Source organism: Sinocyclocheilus grahami, unplaced genomic scaffold, assembly GCF_001515645.1.
Source record: "Sinocyclocheilus grahami isolate Dianchi unplaced genomic scaffold, SAMN03320097.WGS_v1.1 scaffold141.1, whole genome shotgun sequence".
Classification (NCBI taxonomy): Eukaryota; Metazoa; Chordata; class Actinopteri; order Cypriniformes; family Cyprinidae; genus Sinocyclocheilus; species Sinocyclocheilus grahami.
In genome coordinates, this window is record NW_015505320.1 from 680,931 (window position 1) to 706,413 (window position 25,483).

The window sequence follows — 25,483 nt, forward strand, 5'->3', positions numbered from 1 at the left end:
TCTGTCTTGGCAAGGTTGAGTTGAAGGTGATGGTCCGTCATCCAACAAGAAATGTCTGTTAGACATGCTGAGATGCGAGCAGCTATCGTCGGATCATCAGGATGGAATGAGAGGTAGAGTTGAGTGTCATCAGCATAGCAGTGATATGAAAAGCCATGTTTCTGAGTGACAGAGCCTAGTGATGCCATGTAGGCAGAGAAGAGAAGTGGTCCAAGAACTGAGCCCTGAGGCACCCCAGTAGCTAGATGCTGCGACTTGGACACCTCACCTCTCCAAGATGCCTTGAAGGACTTATCTGAGAGATAAGACTCAAACCACTGGAGTGTGGTTCCTGAGACGCCCTTTGCCAATAGGGTTGACAGGAGGATCTGGAGGTTAACCGTGTCAAAAGCAGTGGACAGATCCAGCAAGACAAGTATTTAAGATTTGGAAGCCGCTCTTGCCAGTCTTAGTGCTTCAACAACTGAGAGCAAGGCAGTCTCGGTTGAATGTCCACTTCTGAAACCAGACTGGTTGTTGTCCAGGAGGGGTTGTTCTGCGTGAGAAATCCAGAGACTGAAAAAATCAATAATCAAAGGAAAAAACAACAAAGGACTTAAATGATTTAGGCCTAAGGGTTTTGCAAAACTGGCCGTAAAATATGATGTCACCGAAGAAATGACAAATTTGAATGTTAAGAAGTGGAGGCGTGGCTAAAATATAATTGATTAGAGCGAAAGCCAATAGGCCAAGAGTGGACGTTCGGAAGAGGACGAAGTTAGCCAATCGGCAACGTACTGCAGAACGTGGGAGGGATAAGCGGAAACAGCTGATAGTTGAGTCGGAGGAGGGCAGTGCGGATGGGGGAGACAACAACAATCAGGCATCATGCGATTTTTGTCAAGTCTCCTTTGGGCAGCTCTTTTGATCGAACAGGTAAGACGTAAGAAAACACTAAATAATCTGTATTCATTTTGGTGGGCTCCTCAACTGGTCTGTAACGTTACCCAGTTTGTTTTATTAATTTTTTTGCCGATGATTACTAGCTACATGCTATGTACGATTAGCTTGCGGTGGACTTCGGTAGGATGTGCTCGCGCATGTTTGGGGGCCGCGCGGCCGAGTCCTCTCGCGCTCCTGTTGACATGACACTGTTACAGCAAAACAAACACAAAACACGGATCAAACGAGCGACAAACTGTCATTTTTGCTGGATCACCATTAATGATAAACCTTTATTTTCAGTTGATTATTTATTTTGCAAGCAGTGATACCGTACACAGATAATGTCAGTAATTTTAACGGAAGAATAATGTAAACATAAGTAAAAACCCTTTCGTTTGCGCTACTTTAATATATACCTTACCAAATTATATTTATATTTAGTAAGAAGTATGAATTTCCTGAAAAATAATAAGGCAATACGTATACATATTTCAAATTACTGCCTTTTTTCGGGAACAATATTTGTTTAGATAATGTAATGTATTATTTTCACATTGGAGTATTATATTGCATTTTATGTTGTTTGGTTCATGTTTATTTAATTATTCTAATGTCATATATTAACCTGATGATGTGTTTGTGTGGGTGACAGTGAGCTGTTATTGTGAGATATATTTACATGCTGTAAGAACATGTAATGGCACACACACACACATACTTGCATTTGTGGTTTACAGGGACTCTCCATAGGCGTAATGGTTTGTATACTGTACAAACTGTTATTTCTATCGCCCTACACCAAGCCTACACCTAAACCTACCCCTTACAGAAAACTACTGGCAATTTTTGAATTTCATAAAACACCTTTTTGTATGTTTTTAAGCCTTTTATTTTACAGGGACACAGGAAGTGTCCTCATAAACCATGTTTTCGTTGTAGTAACCATGTCATTATACACATTTGTGTCCTCATAAACCATATATACCAGTACACACACACACACACACATACTTGCATTTGTGGTTTACAGGGACTCTCCATAGGCGTAATGGTTTGTATACTGTACAAACTGTTATTTCTATCGCCCTACACCAAGCCTACACCTAAACCTACCCCTTACAGAAAACTACTGGCAATTTTTGAATTTCATAAAACACCTTTTTGTATGTTTTTAAGCCTTTTATTTTACAGGGACACAGGAAGTGTCCTCATAAACCATGTTTTCGTTGTAGTAACCATGTCATTATACACATTTGTGTCCTCATAAACCATATATACCAGTACACACACACACACACACACACACACACACACATTACACCCTACTTAAATTATTAAATTATTCATTTAATAAATAGTGTAATATAATAAATCTCAGTGACACTAAAACAAAAAAACAACACAATTTCTGATGTGGCCCTGCAAGTTTAAATGAAACTAAAACGAACTAAAACAGCTAGCAAATGAAAGTCAAACATTTGCATAGATTAGAAAACATAATTCACATTTTCTTTTCTATGAGGTTTTATAAGTTTTAGAAACCTTTATGCAAGTTCATGTCACCTATTTGCTACAGACATATATGCATTTTCCAAGGTTTCCCTCTTTGCACAGCAATCTTATGCACAAACCTGTTAACCAATAACCTAAGCTGTATCCGTTCTGATTCACAGGTTTTAGGTGAATATGGCATGGCACATTTCAGCGATGGGGGGAACAGTAAAGGCAAAGATTACTGCATATTCTTCAACTCTCAGTGGGCTCGACTACCTCAGGACCTCAGTAAAGCAGTTAGTAGCCATTTATACACACACAAATAGAAATCCCCAGATCTCTTACTGTTGGATTTCAAATCAATTGCAGCGTTTCCAACAAACCCCTGCTGTATCTGAAACTGCAGTTACAATTTAGTATCACAGAGTTGCCACTCATTCACCCTTTATTGTTTCCTCAGGCACGGCTGCAGACTTATGATCTCACCACCTCTGTGCTGTGCTCCCCCTCTGATGTACCTGAGGGTGGCTTCCCAAACAGCATCCCAATGGTGATGAGAGGAAATTGCACTTTCTATGAAAAAGTCAGATTGGCCCAGATCAATGGTGCCAAGGGACTTCTGATCGTCAGCAAAGACAGACTGGTAACACATCATAACACCATAAATGGCACCATGAACATTCGTCAAAACATAGTTAACTTGTTTGAAATGATTTACAGACTCCACCCTCAGGCAACAAGTCCCAGTATGAAGAGATAGGCATCCCAGTGGCCTTGCTAAGCTATAAAGACATGTTGGACATCAGTAAGGTAAGTTCAGAATCACATATTATATTGTAATTACAAAGGCAACAACAAAAAAATAATTCTGTCTTTAGACGTTTGGAGAGAAAAGGCAGGTGGCCATGTATGCGCCCAATGAACCGGTGGTGGACTACAACATGGTGCTCATCTTCCTGATGGCGGTGGGCACAGTGGCTGTCGGTGGATATTGGGCTGGCAGCAGGGACATTAAAAAGTAAGAATTGTGCCCTTGAGGCACAGGTTACAAGATAAATTGGTGATAAAGCTGACAGCCTGCAGAATTTATTCAGCTAAACTCACATCTTTGTGCTTTTAGACGTTACATGAAGCACAAGAGGGACGACGGTGCCGAGAAACAAGACGAGGAGACGGTTGACGTCACCCCTATCATGATTTGTGTGTTTGTGGTCATGTGTTGCTCTATGCTGGTGCTCTTGTATTTCTTCTATGATCAATTGGGTAAATAAACGAATCAGTTATTACCGTCTTTCAGTAAACTGTCTGTATTTTGTTTAATCCTCACCCTTTCTTTCACAGTGTATATGACTATCGCAACGTTCTGTCTGGCATCTGCCGTCGGTCTGTACAGCTGTCTTTGGCCTTTTGTCCGAAGAATACCGTTTGGGAAATGCAGGTTAGAGATGTGCATGAGAAAGACTAGATAGGATTCTTTCTGGCTTTTTATTGAAGGAAATGCTTTGTTGTGTTTTGACAGGATACCTGAGAACAACTTGCCATACTGTCACAAGCGGCCACAGGTGCGCATGCTGATCCTTTCAGCCTTCTGTATAGCAGTCAGTGTCACCTGGGGAGTTTTCCGCAATGAAGACCAGTAAGAATAGAACACTTTAGGTTTTGACACTTTTAGCATTATTACAGTATATCTAATCAAAAACCATGTTCCCTAGGTGGGCATGGATACTTCAGGATGCGCTAGGCATCGCGTTCTGTCTCTACATGCTGAAAACAATCCGGCTGCCCACTTTCAAGGTAAGTTTCAAATGCAGGTGGATGCTGCCGGTGGCCAGAATAACATATTTAGGATGTGGAGATGATCCATTTCTTCTTGTTGTAGGCCTGCACTCTGCTGTTGGTCGTGCTGTTCGTGTATGACGTGTTTTTTGTTTTCATAACACCACTCTTAACTGAGGTATGAGTTTTTTTTAACTGAAACTGATGTAAAATAGAATTTTATATTATTTGGTATATATTTTTGTATGTTATTCTGTGCAAACTGAGGTATGAGTTTTTTTTTTTTTTACTGAAACTGATGTAAAATATAATTTAATATTATTTGGTGTATATTTTTGTATGTTATTCTGTGCAGAGTGGGGAAAGTATCATGGTAGAGGTGGCGGCTGGCCCCTCTGATTCCTCTACTCATGAGAAGGTAGGAAGGTGTTTTTTGAATATGCATAAATTTAAATACTTATTTGTAATATTTTTTTGGTGTCAAATTTGCCGTCTTTGTCTCAATTAGCTTCCCATGGTGCTGAAAGTGCCCAGGTTGAATTTTTCTCCTCTGGTCCTGTGTGACCGGCCATTCTCTCTCCTGGGTTTTGGGGATATTTTGGTACCAGGTAACGTCACTTCGTCACTATCAGCTGCACTATGAACAGATTTCCAGGATTCATGGAAAGAACTTAGTGATGCACCAAAATAAATGTTTCTACCAAAATCGAAATGCCAAAAATGAAGTTTGGGTAATTGAACGTGGCAAGCTTTCCAACAGCTATTTTGGCTGTTAATAATTTTTTATACATCTTTGAAAGGAAATTAAAATAGTATGCAAACTTAGTTGTCTGGCTCTGGTTTTATCAAACTTGATAAAAAAAAATCGTGTATTTGATTTCTTGGAATTCAAGCTTCACTGTCTTTCTGTTTTTTCCCCCCCTTTCTTTTAGTCATCTTGTACTTCATTTTAATAATGACATTTTGTTTCCTCAGGTCTGCTGGTAGCATATTGTCACAGATTTGACATTCTCATGCAGACTTCTCGAATTTACTTTCTGGCCTGCACTATTGGTAAGACACTGACTACCTTTTAAATTCAGATATGTTGTGCGTTTCTAGCTTTTATTATCTTTTAAACATGCACGATACATTGTGCCTCTCATTTAAAGACTGTGAATCTGATCTGTTTTTTAGGCTACGGCATTGGTCTTCTCATCACATTTGTGGCCCTGGCGCTGATGCAGATGGGTCAGCCTGCCCTCTTATACCTGGTGCCTTGCACGCTCCTCACCAGCCTTGCGGTGGCACTGTGGCGCAAGGAGCTGCCTTTGTTCTGGACAGGAAGTGGATTTGTGGTGAATACCAGTTTGATATGAGTGCCTTCTGCAGTCGGAAAAGTTCTAGGGTTATATACAGTTACTAGACTTACAGTTGAGTAAATTCACCCACGTGTTTTTGTTCCACTCTTATTTTACTCTAATTTTTACTGTGGGTGTTTTCTTCTCTTTAAAGGAGGGGTTCGGTGTCAACTTTAGGAATAAAACGGTTGTTTCCAATATGTATAACTTTTCTTAACACAGAATCTACATCCTTTGATTTCACAGGCATTTGTTTAAATGTTTAGAAACCTTTACAACAATAGATCCCAGAGATCCTGAACAGAAATTCTACCCCCTGTAACAAAAAGGGATTTTAACTGTTTGACTGAGCTTATTACATCCAAATATATTTCTCTAAACCACAGTATGAGCAAATGCTGTTCTACAGACTGATATACACAAGTTAAATCCACCGTTTCACATCACAATAGGTTGATAAACACCAGATCTCTCCTTTAGGTCTGGTAAGAGATCTGTGTGTGCCAGAAGAGGGCTTATGTTTCATTTCCTCGGCTTTTTAGCTAACAGTGTTCAAGCTTTTCATCTAATAATAGACCTGGAGATTTGTTGGTCTTGAGTTAATCTATGGTGATTTTCTTGTTTGAGAAGAATCTGGTCTGTCATCTTTTCTGATTGTTCACTTCTTCACTAAGTTATAGATCAGAAGCCATTTTCTCATTTTTCTTCTGCTTTAAATTGCAATTGGATTGGTATTGCTGTTTATATTTATATATACACTACCATTCAAAAGGGGTCGGTAAGATTTTTATTAATTTTGGACAAAGTCACCAAGGCTGCATTAATTTGATTAAAAATACAATTTAAAAGAACCGTTTTCTATTTGAATATATTTTGACAATGTAATGTATTCCAGTGATGAATTATTAACAGTCACGACTCTAGTCTTCAGTGTCACATGATCCTTCAGAAAATATTCTCAAATGCTAATTTGGTGCTCAGAAAAGATATTATATTATTATCAATCTTGAAAATGTAAAAAAAAAACGCTGCTGAATGTTTTTGTGGAAACCGAGGCAATTTCTTCAGGATTTTTCGATGAATAGAAAGTAGATAAGCATTGATTTGAAACAGAAATCTTTGTAATATTGTAAATGTACTATTTTTGTATGTGTCCTTGCAGAATAAAAGTATTTTTATTCAAATGAATAAAAGTGTTTCAAAAAATCTTACTGAACCCACATTTTTAATAGTAGTGTATATATAAAAATATCTGGAATTTAATTACATTTTTTAAAAACAATTTTACTTCTCTTTCATCATATGCGTCTCATTTCATCCTCAGCCGTCTCCCATTGTCATGGAACAAATCAACTGTACTCAAACCCTAGGACCGCCCACAGATGAACCCCAGTCCAATCCTGAGCCGGCAGACTCTGAAACGACCAATGAGTGTGAGGACCCTCCTCCACCAGCACAAGAGGAAGTTCCGCATCTTACAGATGCATCTACTACATAAAGACAAGACTCAAAGGATGCTACTTTCTTTTTCATTTTTTGAAGTCAGTTATATATCTGACCATACATGTAATAGTCTTGAGGAGTATGAACATCTCAGTGCACTTGTTTTAAGCCTTTGAAATTGTACAGTCCTTTGAATCGAAGAAGGAGGAGACAACAACATCTGCTGTGCTTCAGCCAACTTGCTTCAAGTTCACATTTGATGGCATTAGGAGGGCACAGATGGATCGCTTTTATCCTCTTCACAAGGATCTCAACTCTGTGTTATTTTTGTTCTCCCTCCTTGTTTTTTGTAAATTAACATTCTCTCAGTAAATGAAACAAAGTGCAGCTAGACATTTGAAAACAAATGTCAAGAAAATTCTAGACAGCTCACTGAAAATATTTCTGTTTGGCTTCCAGTTGATAATGAATTACTGACGGGTTGTGTCCTTGTCGTAACATCCTTTAAAATACGGTGCTAATAAGGACCGAATGAACCAAAGGCTTTGGGAATAATGATTTATTCGTTTCATCCTGAGTTTTGAGATACAAATGCTGTGGGTTGATAAGATTGTTAATCGTTTATCGTATCACAGTACGCTGTATAAATAAGAGCAGTACTGTTATACAACACATAATTTAACAAAAACGTCCTTTTTGGTTTGGAATGTGATTTCAGCTTTAGTTGCATTGAAATAGATCATATTCATATGCTCATGGCTTATTGAAAGCATTGTATTTAGACTGTGCTGTTTACTTGATGGAAGAGATGTTTGAGATTTCAAAAAATAAAAAGTGCAAACATTTTTAAAAGAAGTGCAGTTTTTAAGAAGTTTCCTGCCCAACTATTGAGTTACAGTCCTTCTGTTTCATAGTAGGATTTTTGTATTCATGGTATTTTTTAAAGTTGTTTTTCGGCATAAAGCACTGATATTATTTTCTCTGTATGATTTAACAGTTTTAAGTTACAGTACATCAGGTTTATTTAAGAAGTTTATGTAGCACTGTTGTCTCATTGAAATCTGTTGGACTTGGCTACAGCGTGTTTTGTTTTTATTGGGCCAATGTGATCATGTGGAATAACATGGACAAGTTGTAATCCAGATATTTTGTCCGTATATTAATATTCCTGATGTCTGGAGGTCGTGTGTCAGGGATCTTCAGAGTCATGTATGCTGAAGCTCTCGATTAGAGATCAACATATGCTGTAAAAGTGATTTTGAAAAGTTGTTGAAGAATGCACATATTAAAGGAATAATGCATTATGTTATGTGGACTACTGTTTGTGTTTTAGTGCGTGATCACTTGAGAAATACTCCGGATGTTTACTGGCAAAAATGTATTGTAAAATAATGCATTGTATCATGAGTTCTTTGCATTTTCCTCCCACATTAAAAGGTAAGCGGTAAAGTAGTATAATTGTGGATTATATGTTATCAAATTATGAGTCATAGTGGTTGTGCCTTGGAAATGATACTTCCTGGATTGTGGTTACACCACCAGAGTGCTTGATTCACTCTTTCATCTGGTTCACTGGACACACTTCTAACTCCAGGCTATTGTAGAACTGTATGACCAAGCTAAAAACAGCCCACATTTTTATATTGTATAAACTATTGTGTGAAAAATGAACCATACTGAAGTAGTCTGAAGTGGCACGCAGAGAGATGAACAAAAGAAATGACGCTTGTAAAAGAGGTTAAGAGGTCATTGAGCCTTGGGCAAGAGAGCTCTTTTTTTAATGAACAGAAGCTGAATTAACAGCAGTTTCAGAAGACGAAAAAAATGATTATTCTGATCTAAGGTTACTGGATGGATCTGATCTATTGCAATGCCAATAGATGTGTTCTATTCTAATGTTCTACCGTGTTGAAAAAAACCCCAGCATATGCTGGTTAGGTATGTTTTGAAGCATGGCTGCTGGTTTAAACTGGTCATAAACTGGTTTAAGCTGGACTTTAGCTTGTCATGTGCTGGTTCTAAGCTGGTCCTAAGCAACTAGCTCCTGCTCAGGACCATCTCAAACCAGCAGCCATGCTTCAAAACATACCTAACCAGGATATGCAGGTTTTTTCAACAGGCTTGTACAACATTATTCAGAAAAAAGCACCAACTTTAAGTTTTCAAAAGAACTGGGTCTAATACTCATCACTGTGATCTAATGCATCACAGTGGAGTACTGTTATATTTCATTAACAACTGCTTGGATTGGAATGTTTCTGAGAGAAGTAGTTCAACACGAACGGACGAAATGCTGAAAAGTTTCTGGTGTTAAACATGTCGCTGACTACGGTCGTTAAATTAGGCTCAACGAAGTTTAGTTATATTGGAACTGCATCAGTACTTACCTAAACTACTTTGTCAGAGCAAAGAAAAGATTACAGCAGAAGAGATGAGCAGAGAAAACAACCTTTCTGTGGCAATCAACCATCAATGTAGCGTTCACAGAAGCAACAAAATATTAAATTTTTTAAAGAACATTTGGGCATTTCTCTAGTTTCTATGTCTGCACTTCAAAATACCAGATTGTTTTATGATCCAAAAACATTTGAATTTAGTAGTTGATGATAGCGGACTGCCGATTTGTACATCGAGGTGGTGACGTGGTAATGTTGTAAACTCTTCCATACAGTGACCAAAAACATACACAATTGAATTCATGTCGCTCATACAGTAGTATATTTGGTGTTATTCCCGGACTATCCTGTCTTCCACTGAGCTAATGCAAATGGAACACGTGAGAACCAGCGGAATTTGACGTCAATGTGAAAAATGGCGAGGTGGATGTCTTATGGACAACATAACATTGAGTAACTGAGTAAATTATCACTTTTAGGCAAACTAGCCACCGTTTTTGTGAAGAATGACAAACAACGTGAAGTAAAACTGAGTATACAGGTTTTATGTTTGTTCATGTAACAGAGCAAACGTCAAGCACTTAAAAGTGCAACAGTACTCATTGAGAGAACCAAAAAAAGCTGTATTTCTTCTGCACTATTTACAATGTACATTTCTACTTAAGACAGTCTGTATTTTCTCAGATTAAAACAATGTATGAAATAAAAATTATGATCCAACAGAATTGTGCCACATGAATTTAGACAAAAACTTAAAAAAGATAAGCAGTACCTTTGACATTTAGTAGTGATGAGAATGTATCCCCAACTCAAGAAAAACAAGGCTATTTTTTCTAAAACACTACAAAAAATTTTGCTCAAATTTAACATCATTTTCCAGTTAACAGAAGCAAAACAATGTAAAAGATCCCACAATCTGTGCAGAAACTGAAGAAAAACTCCAGAAAGAAATTTACACTTTAAACGTATTCCATACATTAAATAGGTCAACAGGAATTTGACGTCAATGTGAAAAATTGCGAGGTGGATGTCTTATGGACAACATAACATTGAGTAACTGAGTAAATTATCACTTTTAGGCAAACTAGCCACCGTTTTTGTGAATAATGACAAACAACGTGAAGTAAAACTGAGTATACAGGTTTTATGTTTGTTCATGTAACAGAGCAAACGTCAAGCACTTAAAAGTGCAAACAATTCTCATTGAGAGAACCAAAAAAAGCTGTATTTCTTCTGCACTATTTACAATGTACATTTCTACTTAAGACAGTCTGTATTTTCTCAGATTAAAACAATGTATGAAATAAAAATTATGATCCAACAGAATTGTGCCACATGAATTTAGACAAACTTAAAAAAGATAAGCAGTACCTTTGACATTTAGTAGTGATGAGAATGTATCCCCAACTCAAGAAAAACAAGGCTATTTTTTCTAAAACACTACAAAAAATTTTGCTCAAATTTAACATCATTTTCCAGTTAACAGAAGCAAAACAATGTAAAAGATCCCACAATCTGTGCAGAAACTGAAGAAAAACTCCAGAAAGAAATTTACACTTTAAACGTATTCCATACATTAAATAGGTCAACACTTTTTTTTGAGAGAAGCTCTTGATTACATGACTCCTATAAAGAGTCCAGGAAGAACACTAAGACTTTCCAGAGCAACACTTGTGGGGCTCAAACATCCCTGAATTAAAATCACAATAAATAACTAAAAACAAAAATCGTTATGACAAAGACCTTTTTTATAATGTGGACCTGAACTGGCAGTTCCTGTTTATCCTCTGCCAGATTTTTCTCCTGTTTGCTGCATTCCAGCTCTCTGTCCCTCAGCTCCATCTCCCTGACCTCCGCCTGCACCCTCTGCCGCTCTCTTTCCTGCTCCCATTGCACCTGCTCCTGTCGGTGCTGATTCTGGAGCCGCTGGAAGTTGACCAGCTCCTCGCGCTGCTTTTCCAAGTTCCGTTGCTTTTCCTTCTCCAGGAGAGTATTTCCCCGGGGTCGGGACATCAGCTCCTCAATAGTGGCATGCTGTACCTCTATGTGGCTCTCTTGCTGCTGGAAGACGGACTGAGGAGGGAAGGGAACAGATGAAGAAATCAAAGATTCATTTGTGCTGATCTGAATTTACACAGATGAATATTTTATTTAAAACTATCATAGGCAACAGATGAATCATTTGATAACAATGAGAGTGAAGCACAACATGAAATGCAGTTTGGATTACCTGAAGGCTGTAAAGCTTCTGAGACAATTTAGTTACAGTGTCATAAAGCTGTGGAGATAAAAACAGGTTATGTTCAAGTACACAATAGATTATTACACACTCCAGTCACTTTTGTTAGTTTGTGAATACTGGTTGTCATAATAAAAGGTGCAAATGTAATCTGAACAGCATAAAAACAGAAAATAAAAGTTCTTGTAACCTCACAAAACCCCTATAAATATAGCTGCACAACAAATGAAGAAAGATAAAATCCCCCACACACACTAAAACCTGTCCTGGTCAAAACAAAACAAAAAACTACAAAACACAACAAAACAAAACAAAACTCTTTGGGTAACACAGAGTAATCAAATATTAAATCTCACCTCTGCTTTAGGAAAGTCTGAAGGATACGCACTACAGCTTTGTGGAGTTATCTCCTCATCTGCCTAAAGGGTTAAAATCAAGACCATACATTCTGGTTTACGGTCTAGTACCACTGCAAAAAAAAAGTATGATACTTTAGTGTCAGCTCACCGACAGCTCCAGGTTTTCATCATGGTCCGAGTTGGCCCACTGACTTCTGTCTCGCTGTCTTTCCATTAAACTCCCAATACCATCTGCAAACAAGTCCATTAGTCAATGGGAATGAATATGTAACTATTAGACTAGCGTCACGAAAAAGTTGAAAGCTTCTCTTACTTCCTGGCTGCATGCAGGCATCACTGTCAAAGCCTGTTAAAGCACCCAGTCTCTTGGATAGTGGGACCAGATCTATCCCCTCACCAGAGGAAGGAGTTTGGCCCTGCTCACATGTTACCAGCGTGTTCTGTAAAATCTCCACTGAAGAAAGATTGAAAATAGATTACAATCAACCAAGTTTTAGCATTCAAATACACCACATTAATCTAATATACAGATAAGCAGATGTATGGTGTGAGTGAAAAATATTATATAAGGTGTTAAAAAAAAGACACAGTGGATCAGATCAGTTCCTATTCTGTTTTTATTTGCGCTCCATAAGATGAGATGAGATGAGATGTCACACCTAGGAATGTTTGCATGCCATTTATTGTCCCAGTCACTACATTTTTATTACTAGAACAGAAGGATGGCGTTTAATGAATAGAACTTCAAAAAGGTAACAGCAATACAAACATTTTCAATCAATTTTATTAATACAATTTGATCAATTTACCAATACATACATTTTCAGTAACTGTGTAATATCAATAATATTACTACTAATATTACTGATAATATAAAAATAAAAATAAGATGAAATAAAAGTAACCCAAGCCTATACTCTACTCTACAGTGCTGTACTTTTATACTATAAAATATCAATACTGAATATAAACTAGGGCTGGACGATTAATCGAAAAGAAATCGAAACCGAAATTCAGATCCTCTAACAGGTAATTTTCCCATGTCGGTTATTTCGGTTTTTTAATCCTATTAATACTTTCCCCTTAAAAATATACTACTGCGTCGGTGCTAGACGGATGTGTATGACTGTTGCACTCCCGTGTTTTGCACTAAAATAATTTAAACTTTTACACGCAGCGCTGCTCTTCGATGATCAAAACAGTGGATCAATCAGAAGACCCCGGAGGTGGGGCAAGCATTGCGAGCATTTGTTTACAGTAGCAGGTTGACATAACACAAGGGAGTAGGCATTCTGCGCTGTGCTTTTTTAAAACCATTCCTGAGTGCTGCGTCTTGCGGTTTTAGACACAAAGACGTGTTCTGTGTGAACGGCCAGTAAGAACCTAGAGTAAATACACATATAGGGTGACAGGACAAGATCAATAAGATGGTGCCATGCTCTTTCTCTTAATCAGCAGACAGCGGTGTTCTATTTGCATACAATCATTATTTAAAATATTTCTTTACAGGAGATGCAATTTATTATTTTCTACTTTTCACATTGCATTTTTTTATTAATTTATAAGAGATACAAGTTATCTTCTACTTGACAATGACAATATTTAAAATGTATTTTGTTTGCAAGAGATGCTGGTTATTTTCTACTTTTGACATGGCAATATGAATTTATTTTTTTTGCAAAAAATGAAAGTTATTTTCTATTTTCTTTAGGAAACTTGCTTTTTACAATAAAACTGAAATGTGACTTTTTTCACAAGACGTTTTCATTTCAAGCAAGCTTTGACTTCAGTTGTTCGAAATATTCAACAAATAACAACCATAAATAGTTTGTTTTTTTTACATTACAACCATTTAATGAACTATGAGGGCAAAAATAATAATAATAAAAAATAATAATCGTTAAATAATCATAATCGAGGTAAAGTGTTCAAGTAATCGAGGTTTAGATTTTAGGTCAAATTGCCCAGCCCTAATATAAACACAATTTCCCTTTTCTACTGAGCAGTGGAAGTCTCACCATCTTTTACGACTCCAGCGAGGAGTTGTTCTCCCTGCAGGGGCTCTGCTACATTCCCACGCAGCAGATGGCGCTCACTCGGTGAGATGTCAGTAACACCTGTCCCATAGGCCGTGAAGCTGGAGAATAAACTCTGCTTCTCTGTAAGGAGCTGCTCTATCAAGGCATCATGCATACAAAGCTCCTCTACTCAGAAAACACCATTCAAAAAAGAAAGGACAATGTTAAATGTGACAACAGCTCATTGTATAGCAGAGAAAGGAAGACTGAAATCATAAACACAGATACAGAAATATGCATGTTACTTTGAAAGTTCCAGATCCTCTCTGGCAGTTCTTCTGGCTCCTCTTTCTCCTCTTCAGGACAGCTGAAACAAAACCAGAAAACTGTTGTTAGAAATAATCCCAGAAAAATTCTGAAATATTACCCAGATTTCACTAATCTAAACAATTTTAACAAACATTTAGGGAAAAAAAAAAAAGTTAAATGTTTACAAAAATCAATTTTAATGTGCAAGAACTATTATAAATAATTCATACATTGGTTAAAGTCTGTTGTCTGGCACATTTTTAGCCTTTTGATGGACAGGACGTAATCAGCTCACAATCACCCATAAGAAGTGCAATTTGATAATAATTTACTTTTTTTCAGGGCAATATAAACGACAGTTCAAAAGTTTAGGGTCAGTAAGAATTTTTGTTTGAAAGAAATACTTTTATTCAGCAAAGATGCATTAAACTGACCAAAAGTGAGAGTAAAGACATTTATAATGTTAGATTATTAGTAGTGCTGTCAAACGATTAATCATGATTAATCGCATCCAAAATAAAAGTTTTTGTTTACATAATATACAGTATGTGCGTGTACGGTCGATATTTATTATGTATATATAAATACACATAAATGCATGTATATATATTTAAGAAAAATATGTTATGTTTATATATTAAATATATTTATAAATGATATGAATAGAAATATATACATGTAAATATTTTCAAAATATATATAGTAATGTAATATATACACCGTACACACACATATATTATGTAAACAAAAACTTTTATTTTGGATGCAATTCATCGCGATTAATTGCTTGACAGCACTAATTATAAGATTTATAAGAAATACAAGATTTCTATTTTAAAGAAATGCTTTTGAACGGTCTATTCATCAAAGAAACCTGAAAAAAAAAACTGATCAAGGTTTCCACAAAAATGTTAAGTAGGACAACTGTTTCAAACATTGATAAGAAATATTAATATTTCTGAATATTACTGTTTTTACTGTATTTTTTATCAAATAAAGGTGGTGCAAATCAGACTTTAAAATAGGGCTGCAACTAACGATTATTTTGATAATCGATTATTTTTTTCGATTAATCGGATTTTTAAAAATGATTTTATTGACAAAAAAACACTATTCCACATTCTGCCCAATGTCCTTCAAACAAACGTGCCATCTGAATGCTATGAAAACATACAGTGCTTAACAATTTATTAGACCACCTGCCATAATAAAGAGAAAACACATTTTAGGAATTTTAGGAATCTGTCAAAAAATGATTTAAATAAAATTTTTTTTAGTAATTTATTGGGCAAATAAACTTAAAAAACTAAATAGTATTTATTCACATAAAAAAGGCCTCCTATGCCCTTCATAACAGCTTACATTCTTGCTGGCATTGTTTATGTACTTTTTGACTGTAATTGGGTATCTGGAAAAAAAAAAACACTATAAAGCTCTCTGACTTCTTTCATAGATAACAGCAATAATTATATCATAGCATTAGAAATAGCCTACTACTGTTACTAAAGAGCTTACACATATTGGAGGACTAACCCATACAGAAAGCTAAAAAATTATTTTGGTAATTACCAGTACTGTACATTTAGAGCAGCAGTGGCACATGGAACATACATTTGTTTTAATAAATTTAAGCATTGTATATAGTGAATAAAGTTTAAATCTCTGCATTAAAAATTAAAATAATAAAGATGATAAAGACGAATAAAATCACAAACTCAGTTGTATCCAATAGGTAAGAGTAATGTTCTGCAGGAACACGTTCACTTTGATCACAGTCAACGTCTTACTATCATTTCTTTATCCTGTAATAGGCGGTTATGAAGCGTCTGATATTTATATTCAGACAATTACACGCTGTTCTTCTGGATCCTCCTGGCTCAAGTTATCCCCCTTACAGTTCCTACTCTCATAAAATACTCGCAATGCATGTTGACCTTTAAACCTCGATTTAACTTTCAACAACAGATATTTCAGCACAATTAATGTTTTTGTGCTGATTATTAATGGTCTCTCTTTTCCGTCCACGCTCATTCAGTAAAGATTAAAACTTAACACAGACTGTCAGGACGGACCTTTATGCAAAAATGGAAATGCTCGCGTGAATGTGACATTTATACATAAAGAAATGACCGTAAACTGAAAGTTTTTGCGCCGAGTTCGCACACGCATCATCTGCCAAAGTGCCAGGGCAAGGCATTACGCTAATGCATTAGCTTAAAGCGTAAAATAAAGAATTCTCATGTTTTGGGCAGCTTGGATCAAGTAACTCTCCCGCAGCATCTCATTCTGTTTTCTCCACTATTTTTAGATGCATTTTGTCCATAAAAATGCGTAATTCAGTGCTGTAATTGGACGTGCACTGTGGGCAGACCCAACTAATCGATAATGAGAATCGTTCTCGATGATGTTCAAAATCGATAATAATCGATTTTATCGATTAGTTGTTGCAGCCCTACTTCAAAACAAACGTTACCATCTTAAGCAAATTTTTGAACTGTAGTTTATTTAAAAAATAAAAACTGTTTATGAAACGCACCGTTCCACAGCCGTCCAGATGTGTTCTTTCCAGGTTTTGCGCTCCTCTCCGGAGGACGTTTGAAACTCATACATTCCTGGATTGTCTGAGGAGGCTGAGATCAGAAACAAGGCCTTCTCATCGTGAGCCACTTCACGCACGATCAGCTTCAGCAGTGAGATCACCACAGGTTTGCCATCCTACAGGAGCACGTTAGGCAGCTGACATTTAATGAGAATGACAACTGTAAACTAGACATAAACAACATGCCAAATTATTACATTCTGCTCACCAGAGAGGCAAAGGTAAGTCGCTGATCTTTCTCCTGTAACAGCAGCAAAACATCTGACAACAGCAAGACAAGGACATCTAAAGGCATATGAGAGAAATACTGAAATGTCAGCCAGCTATCAAATGAGCAAAGTAAAATTACACCCGGTTGTAAGACTAGTCTGGACATAAAATGCGCTTTAAATCGTGTGAATGAATGAATGAATTTAAACCCGTTGCACCATCTCGGCCTAGTGCTACGTCTGAGACTAAATCTTACGCCTAGTCAGAGGTAGGTGTAAAGTGAAAAGTCATGATTTGCTCGGACATTATTAGTTTTTAGTATCCATGTCTGTTAGTTAATTATTACTGCAGGCGTGAACTGTAATGTTTATGGTCTTTTCGGGCAGGATAAGCAATATCAATCGCGATGCTCTGTGTAGATTATACCACACTACTGACAGTAACTGATCTAATAAAAAATATTTTTTCTGTACAGCATGTAATTATGCAGTAGAATATTACATATGATCTGGGATTATTAAAATAAACTGTACCATTCCATATCTTGCTTGGAAGGACAGTATAAATGCTTGGAAATATTTCACGTCTTTAATTCCATTCATTATTTGAGGCATGCCTGCCATCCAATAATTGCAGTAAGTTTTGTGCTTTGTTACTTTTAGTCAGAAATAAAGTATCAGCTTCCAAATTCTGTCAGTTTTATCACAAAATACAAACGATAAATGTGGTTTTTCAGCCACAGAAAGATGTCAGTAAAACACACAATGTCACGTTAAGTCACATTTACCTCAGGAAAGACATTCATTGCCTACATAAACTCGATAGTCAGCTAGAAAAAAATAACTATAGAGAGAAGCACTGCATTACATTCATTATATTTTACTTATCCTGCCGCCTTTCATTTTTAATGTTTGTTTGAAGAAATCTGTCATGGGAATGTGTAGAGAGACTTCAGATATAAAAACACGGACTTGTTAGAAAATGTTTACTCAATGAAATCATGGCGTGATGACTTCCCTTATTATGTCTTGAGCAATTCAGTTTTATATTAGTAGTTGTAGCCATTGCAGTGTGAATGTAGTCTCAGCTATCACTGAGGGAAAATGCATCAGTGTGGAGTTGCATTGTCTATGCCGGGCGTAGTTGCGCCTGATCGTAGTTTTAGTTGGTGCAGCAGGTGTAAATATTTATCGTAAAGCTGGACGTTGCAAAGCCCAACGTAGGGCTTACACCCAACTTTTTTACGTCTAGCTGGTGCAACTGGCCCCAGATAATTACAGAAAAAACAAAGAACATGGCCTACAGCACAAGAATCCAAGTTGATGGGAAACAAGAAGATGAAAATGCAAATTAAAAGTATATAACATATATAATGTTTTGATTATTTTCTATTAAGTCCATGATATATATGTTATTGGTACAATGATCACCTTTGCTTTTGTTAGATGTTAGCCTCCAGTTGAGAACGCCCTCATGAAGCAGCCTCCTCTCGCCCTGCAGCATGTCCTCTCTGCGGAACACTCTCCCGTGGGTCGTCTTGACCTGGGACTTGGGCTCCAGCTTACTGCTCAAGTCCCTCAGCCGTGCTGCTTTCTCAAACTCATCAACATGGGTATTTACTTGTGAGATGGTGTCTTTCAGCAGTTCCAGACCTTGTACCAGGTTCCTATGCTCTTCTGAGTCAACTGTCAAAAAGAAGCAAATCATGCAACCTCAATGAAGGTGTCTTATGGATGTTTTTTTTAAACACTATTTTCAGCATTGATAATAATAATATACATAATATTTCACAATATTTAATAATAACATTTCACAATATTTTAGTTCTAAAGAACAAAATTCTCTATTTGAAGTAACATTTACATAAAAAAACACAAACTAAAAACAGATCATACTGTTTTCTTGAAAGAAAAACTAAACTAATTAATAAAAATAAAAAAAGTACCTTCAGTGTATTTAATTACACGTTCAAATAAAACTGGATACTTTGTGATGCGCTGTGTTATAAGAAGAATTATCTCTGGTATTCCTAATCTCCGCATGATAGACAGCTGACATATTTTCTGAGAACAGAAAATGGTGTTGCTATCAGAAAGTGAAAGGATTTATTTAATAAAACTTTTTTATTTATTTTTTTTAAATAAAAGAATATTATAAAACTTATAAAAAGTTATTTTAAAACTTGACAACAAAAGTTCAGGTCTTACTCGTATAAAACTCTGGAATTTCTTGCTGTTTTGCATTAAGTCTTTGTAGAAGTTGACTGCATCGGTGTGGTGACTGCAGAACACTCCATAGCAGTGTTGCATTCTGTCTCTTATTTGACCTGAAAACTTCACACACAATCATACATGCAGATCAGACAGTAGTACCACTGCTAAAAGCAAAAGATATTTATAATGCCAAAAGTTAATCAAGAAATGTGAAGGTTATTTACAAATGTAAACGTTTAAAATCAGTTAAGACAGTTATGAACACTGCTTAATTTAATCATACATTACAGTTTGAAAATGTTTGGTGTCAAATTTTTAAAAACTTTTTTCCAAAGAATTCTCTTATGCTCAACATATGCTATATTTATTTGATCAAAAATCAATAATATTGCGAAACATTCATATAACTGCTTTCTATTTTAAAATATTTTACTGATGAATTTTCAGCTGCCATTACTTCAGTCACAGAGGTGTCCTAGCAATGTGGTTCAACACATTAAATTTGAACAACTATGTTCCACTAACATTTTTTTTTCTCTCAAGATTAACACGAATTAAAAACCTTTTAGTAAAAATTTGATATATAATGCAATGGCATTAATAGATTAAGTACAGCTTGAGTATCCAAATACTTTTTGGGGCCATTGTATGGCAACCTAATTTTATGTTAAAACAATAATTCCATTAATTTCAGGAAGCACCTGCTACTTAGCTCAGCTCTGGGAATGTGGACCCAAAGATCATATGAAGGACAATGGCTATAACTGACAGTTTGGTGATCCAAAGAATGCAGCTAGAGAAACAAAAGTCTAATCCATGTTGGTACTTGGTCTTTGTCGTATAACTAACAATTGAGCCTCAAGTCTTTAGATGCATCTGGCATACTGGGAATCTATGCACATCCTACAGCATATATATAATAAAAATACCTGTGTGATAAGAATATCTCCAATACTGTGGATGCAGTAATTCTGGGTACTGCCTGGCTCCAAAGATTCAATTCTTTGCTGTTTAAGGCGGCTGAGGAAAAGCTGATGCAGCTGCAGCAAGTTATCCACCTGTGGAAACAGTCTTTCCAGCTGCATCTCGTCCATTTGCAGGGTCTCACGCAGTTCCCGCACATATACACCCAAAACCAGCTTTAGCATCCGCACATGGTTTATTTCTGTCTGAATCAGCTCTGTCATAATTATGATAACAATCACATATTACTCAAGCGATAAACTTTTCTAAGAAAATGAGAGAAAAAAACCTGTAATGAAAGCCCATACCATGTATTACGTCTTGTCTTTTAATGTGCTCTTTGGAATACTCTTTTAAATATTGCTGGTCAACAGCTAAACTCCAGGTGGGAGCTTCAAAGTCCCGAGCATCTGCTTCCAGATCTTCACGTAGTGCATTATAACACCCATCTGTGTAGAAGAAGAGTAAATATACACTTTCCTTAACATCAACAAACAAGACCTACATCAAGACACATTTAAATCACATAGCTACAGTAACTAAACAGGTCAAATATCCAACCATCAATATTGATGGTGTCAGCAGAGTATGTCGACGGGACATTTGAATCTTCTAGCAAGGGCTTGAATCTCACAGAATCGATTTCTTCCATCTTTTGTTCTGAAAAACAAAAAGACAGCCAGAAGACTATTAAAATGAGCAAGAAAAACTGTTTTTTCTAAATAAACAAATTCTTAAAGGTGAAGCATCTCATTTCTGTGCCACCAAACAGAATCATAAGAATAAAATCTAATGTCATTAAATAATTCTAATATACTGATTTGGTGGCCAAAATCTTTTTTTTGTTGTGCGGTTTTATTTTTTTGTGGGTCCAGTGATGCATTTTTTCACGATTCTTTGATGAATTTAAAGTTCAAAAGAACAGCACTTATTTGAAACAAAATCTTTTGTAACATTATGTAAATGTCTTTACTGTAACTTTTGATCAATTGAATGTGTCCTTGCTGAATAAAAAATATTTTCTTTCCACAAAACAAACAAACAAAAAACGTAATAACCCTAATCTTTTGAACATCAGTTGAGTCAAAGTTGCTGCTTCATGAAAAAATTATTTTAAAGCAGCTGTACCATTACTACAGTTTCTGCACCGAATGCCAGAGCACTGACCTGTGGCTGAAGTGATAACTGGAGATGGTTAAAATCTGGAGGACACAGGTTTATCTGTGCTGTAAGAGGGTCATGCCTGGTATGTCATGGAGCAGATACAGCCAAACGCAGGATGAATAATCTCTGTCTGAGGAAAAGAAAAAAAAAAAGAGCAGAAAATTAGCTTTGGGCCTTTGGATCTGCTACTTAAAAACATTCTGGATCAAATACATATTTAGATGCAATAACATAAGTTCCTTCCTGGTATTCTTACACAGATACAATTCAGAAGTTACTGGGTTTCGAGGATTTAAGAAAGTTGCAATATTTCTTAACTTAAATATTATGAGAAATACATAAAATAGTTAATGTCTTACAATTTTTTCCAAACTGATGGACAAGAAAGTATTTTCTGTTGTAATCGGCAACATGTGACAGTTTAAGCAGGAGTGAGTGAGGACGCAATTGTCATTAAAACTGATGAAAAAAAGAAAGAAAAAACACTCCGAGACCATTATTCATTAAACAAGACATTAGAGCTAAAAGTCATTTAAATAGATCCATATTTACAACCTTTGACCTAAATAAGATGTTCCTCACATTTTGCTTTTAAATCTATGATGGCCTTAAAGGTCTTATGTGACTATGGCTGTGCAAGTGAAGGTGACAGAAGCATGTTTGCCATGAATACACTTCTGGTGAACATATATGATATGATCTGCTTTGGTTTGTCTCCAGCACACGCAAACACTGAAGTAGAAAACTGATCAAGCGAATGCATGAACATTATATGACAAACTGATTTAATGTAATAAAATGTATACGTTGAATCAATACAACATTAGCCGTTTTCATATAAAAGTCAAATGCAAATGCAATGCATCAATAGCGTGCTAGTAGACACAGGCAAGATAAATAAATGGGTGGTGGGGCTACTGTACTAGTCTGGTTCCATACTTGGAAATTAGGATATATATAAAAAAAATAAAAAAAACCTGCTTCTCTGAAACAGCAAACTGGTTTTGGTTTGTCAGATTACTAAGCTCTTGTCAGACAAGGTTAAAGAGCAGAAGGCACATGACTTTGCAGAAAACAGGCTTGATTTCCCCCCCCCCTTTTGCATGGATATTTATTTTTGGATTGTGGTTTTCTTTTCCCCTATTGACAAATTTAGAGGGAAGTAAACTTCTAATAAAAATGCAGATTTGCATAGATAGGCCTAAATAGTAAAAGTTGCCTTATCTGAGATATGAAATGTTTCTTACAGTTTCCAGTATGTAAGGCATAAAACTAAAGTAAACAAACCCACCAGCGAAATGTACACCGGTAGATTATTATATAATTGTATTGCACTACAAAAGTTTGGTGCCAGCCAGTAATTAATACTTTTATTTACCAAGGACACATTAAAATGGATATTTCTTGGCAACAATGCAAAAGTCTGTCACTTTTAAACAATTTCAAATAAATGCTGTCCTTTTGAACTTTCCTTTTATCAAACAGTTTTGAAAAATGTATCACTGTTTTTACATAAATATTACACAGCACAACCGTTTTCAACATTGATAAGAAATTCGTAATAAGAAATTGTATCATATTTCACTTGTGTTTTAGTATTTTTGTATTCTGTGTTTATTGCATCAGATACATGGCTTGGCGAGCATAAAAGACTTTTCAAAAACATTAAAAAAAAATCGTACTGACCCAAAACCTTTGAACGGCAATGCATTTACAGTATATGGTTACAATGTTCCTTTTTTTTTAGGGAGAAAAAAAAAACTACACCTACAGGTAAACACTGTAGTTTTAGATGCTTTGACAGATCACCAGGTTTTTCAGCATTTTAATCACCTTTAAGCATTATTGCAGTCCACCTTAGAAATAGACTTTTGAATTTTCAAAAATTCTATGTAGTTTCTTAATTAATACAAGGTCATAAAGTGGCAAGTATAATTATAAAAGAATTATAAAAATGCTGTTTGAAGTAGTTTTAGATGAAGTACTGAAGGACACTGTAATGTGACTCGTGTCAACTACCCAAAGGCTTCATTCTGAAAATAGCAAAGCAAAAACATGTATAAAGACAAAACAATTCACAGAAAACCCAGAGAAACACGTTGACAAATGTACAACACACTATGAGATTATATTTATACACCAAAGGGTGTGTCCTAACAAAACACTAAAGATGACTCAATACTGTCCGACACATCAAGACAATGACACAGACACAGTAAGGAGTTTCAGATCCAAACAACACATGACCCCACTGACTTTAACTGAATGAAAAAAAGAGAGACTGAGACATTCTTCAAATATCTTCTTTTGTGTCCCACACAAGAAGGAAAGTCATACAGGTTTGGAACAACATGAGGGAGAGTAAATGATGAGAGAATTTACAATTTTCTGTGAACTACCCTACAATTGTAGTTGTCATATTAAACTGTCATAGGAGAAAATGTTTTAACAACAACAACAACTCATAATTAATATATTTAAAATGACTACAGTTGAAAGCACTCTGCTCTATCTTCAAGAAAGTTATGATACATCTCGTGAACACACTAACAAGGCTTAATAGCACTCAAACAACGTGCACACTGCTATTCATACAGTACACATTCATAAAGGCTACCATGTGTAAAGTGCATTAAGGCTAAATGAAAGAGGCAAACCTGAAAAGCGAACCTGCCCATAAACACATGACTTGTGCTCCATTATAAAGAGGAGGATACTGACAAGGATGCACATTTCGTACTCAAATCCAGCTGCACCTTGATGAATTGCGGTTAAAGGGGTCATATGATGTTGCTAAAAATAACATTATTTTGTGTATTTGGTGTAATGCAATGCGTTTATGCGGTTTAAGGTTAAAAAAACATTATTTTCCACATACTGTACATTATTGTTGCTCCTATATGCCCCACCTTTCTGAAACGCATCAATTTTTACAAAGCTCATCAGTCTGAAAAGCAAGGTGTGCTGTGATTGGCCAGCTACCCAGTGCGTTGTGATTGGCCGAATTCCTCAAGCGTGTGACGGAAATGTTACGCCCTTACCATACTGTGATGCCGTGTCCCGGAGCGACGAGACAAAACCAATAAAACCCATTACAAACGAGGCATTTGTTGCATCCAGTGGGGACATAATTACGGATGAATCGGTTGAGATGCTAATCAAATCGCGATTCAATTAGGGGTAGGAGTTTATATGAATGCCTGTCTGAGGGGAACTTACTGTCTTCAGAAAAGTTTAGATGGTATTTTTTCTTTTCATCTTGCCTCTTTATAATGCACATTAAAGTTCATGAGTTCAGCCCTGCTTTGTTTACAGCGGAAACCAAGGAAACGCTTTAAGCGCCACCTGCTGGCAGAGTGAATCTGCGTCTCATTCAGCTCGTCTGCTTTTTCTGTTTCATGCAGATATTTTTTATGTATAGTTTCACAAAACTGAAGTCGAACCATTCTGTTTTTGCTTCAAATTTAGAAATTATTTAGATTAAAAACTGCTCATTTTGCATGTATGCAGCATCTTTGTTTGGATCATGATTAAAATGCAGTGGTTGCCTCTAATTTGAAAAGGAAAGAGCACAGACAAAGCCTTAGTTTGTTTATATGAAGAGATTTATTTGATTTGTGTTACGTATTTATTTGATTTGGGGCTTGTTTTAAAATTTAAATTTAGTTTTATTTTGATTTACATTATATTTAAATTTTGTCATTTAGCAGACGCTTTTATCCAAAGCGACATACAAATGAGGACAATAGAAGCAATCAAAACCAACAAAAGAGCAATAATATGCAAGTGCTATATTAGTATATTATTATAGTGTTACATTTCAATTTCACAAAGAAACGTGCAGCATTTTGCCAAGCAATAATAAAAGGACACATTTAATTTATAATTTGTCTTAAATCTCATTGTTAAAAAAAAAAAAACGCGAATCGAATCGTGAAATCAAAATCGTGAATCGAATGGAATCGTGAGTTGAGTGAATGAATGAATGATGCATTTATATAGCGCTTTATTGTGTATTGTTGTACACCCAAAGCGC

General features: G+C 36.0%; 2 protein-coding genes across 2 annotated transcripts in view; one reads left to right on the forward strand and one right to left on the reverse strand.

Annotated features, from left to right (window-relative positions):
* The first annotated feature begins 796 nt into the window (after nt 1-796).
* On the forward strand, nt 797-8,286 carry LOC107591351 (signal peptide peptidase-like 2B). The gene is made up of 15 exons (XM_016280490.1): nt 797-915; nt 2,598-2,714; nt 2,879-3,061; nt 3,139-3,228; nt 3,297-3,436; nt 3,539-3,681; nt 3,760-3,856; nt 3,938-4,054; nt 4,131-4,212; nt 4,298-4,372; nt 4,550-4,612; nt 4,703-4,802; nt 5,170-5,247; nt 5,371-5,531; nt 6,859-8,286. The coding sequence occupies exons 1-15, from the start codon at nt 868-870 to the stop codon at nt 7,030-7,032; spliced, it is 1,668 nt and encodes a 555-aa protein (XP_016135976.1). The 5' UTR covers nt 797-867; the 3' UTR covers nt 7,033-8,286.
* Nucleotides 8,287-11,146: 2,860 nt separating this feature from the next.
* arhgef18a (rho/rac guanine nucleotide exchange factor (GEF) 18a) overlaps nt 11,147-25,483 on the reverse strand; it is a gene marked incomplete at its 3' end in the record, with an annotated part of 18,088 nt that continues 3,751 nt past the window's right edge. Inside the window, exons 2-17 of the mRNA XM_016280570.1 lie at nt 21,451-21,577; nt 20,845-20,943; nt 20,592-20,732; nt 20,250-20,500; nt 19,315-19,440; nt 19,053-19,170; nt 18,538-18,792; nt 17,106-17,182; nt 16,835-17,013; nt 14,295-14,356; nt 13,990-14,175; nt 12,285-12,425; nt 12,120-12,202; nt 11,969-12,031; nt 11,604-11,651; nt 11,147-11,446 (exon numbers count right to left, since the gene is read on the reverse strand). Of these exons, the coding sequence (XP_016136056.1) occupies nt 11,147-11,446; nt 11,604-11,651; nt 11,969-12,031; nt 12,120-12,202; nt 12,285-12,425; nt 13,990-14,175; nt 14,295-14,356; nt 16,835-17,013; nt 17,106-17,182; nt 18,538-18,792; nt 19,053-19,170; nt 19,315-19,440; nt 20,250-20,500; nt 20,592-20,732; nt 20,845-20,935 (2,121 nt within the window). The remainder of the gene's footprint in view (nt 11,447-11,603; nt 11,652-11,968; nt 12,032-12,119; nt 12,203-12,284; nt 12,426-13,989; nt 14,176-14,294; nt 14,357-16,834; nt 17,014-17,105; nt 17,183-18,537; nt 18,793-19,052; nt 19,171-19,314; nt 19,441-20,249; nt 20,501-20,591; nt 20,733-20,844; nt 20,944-21,450; nt 21,578-25,483) is intronic.

Excerpts from the sequence above, each read along its gene's own strand:
- LOC107591351 (XM_016280490.1), top strand. The coding sequence starts at position 868 with ATGCGATTTTTGTCAAGTCTCCTTTGGGCAGCTCTTTTGATCGAACAG. Across the intron at positions 4,373-4,549 it reads TAACACCACTCTTAACTGAG|AGTGGGGAAAGTATCATGGT; the intron begins GTATGAGTTTTT and ends TATTCTGTGCAG. Across the intron at positions 4,613-4,702 it reads ATTCCTCTACTCATGAGAAG|CTTCCCATGGTGCTGAAAGT; the intron begins GTAGGAAGGTGT and ends TGTCTCAATTAG.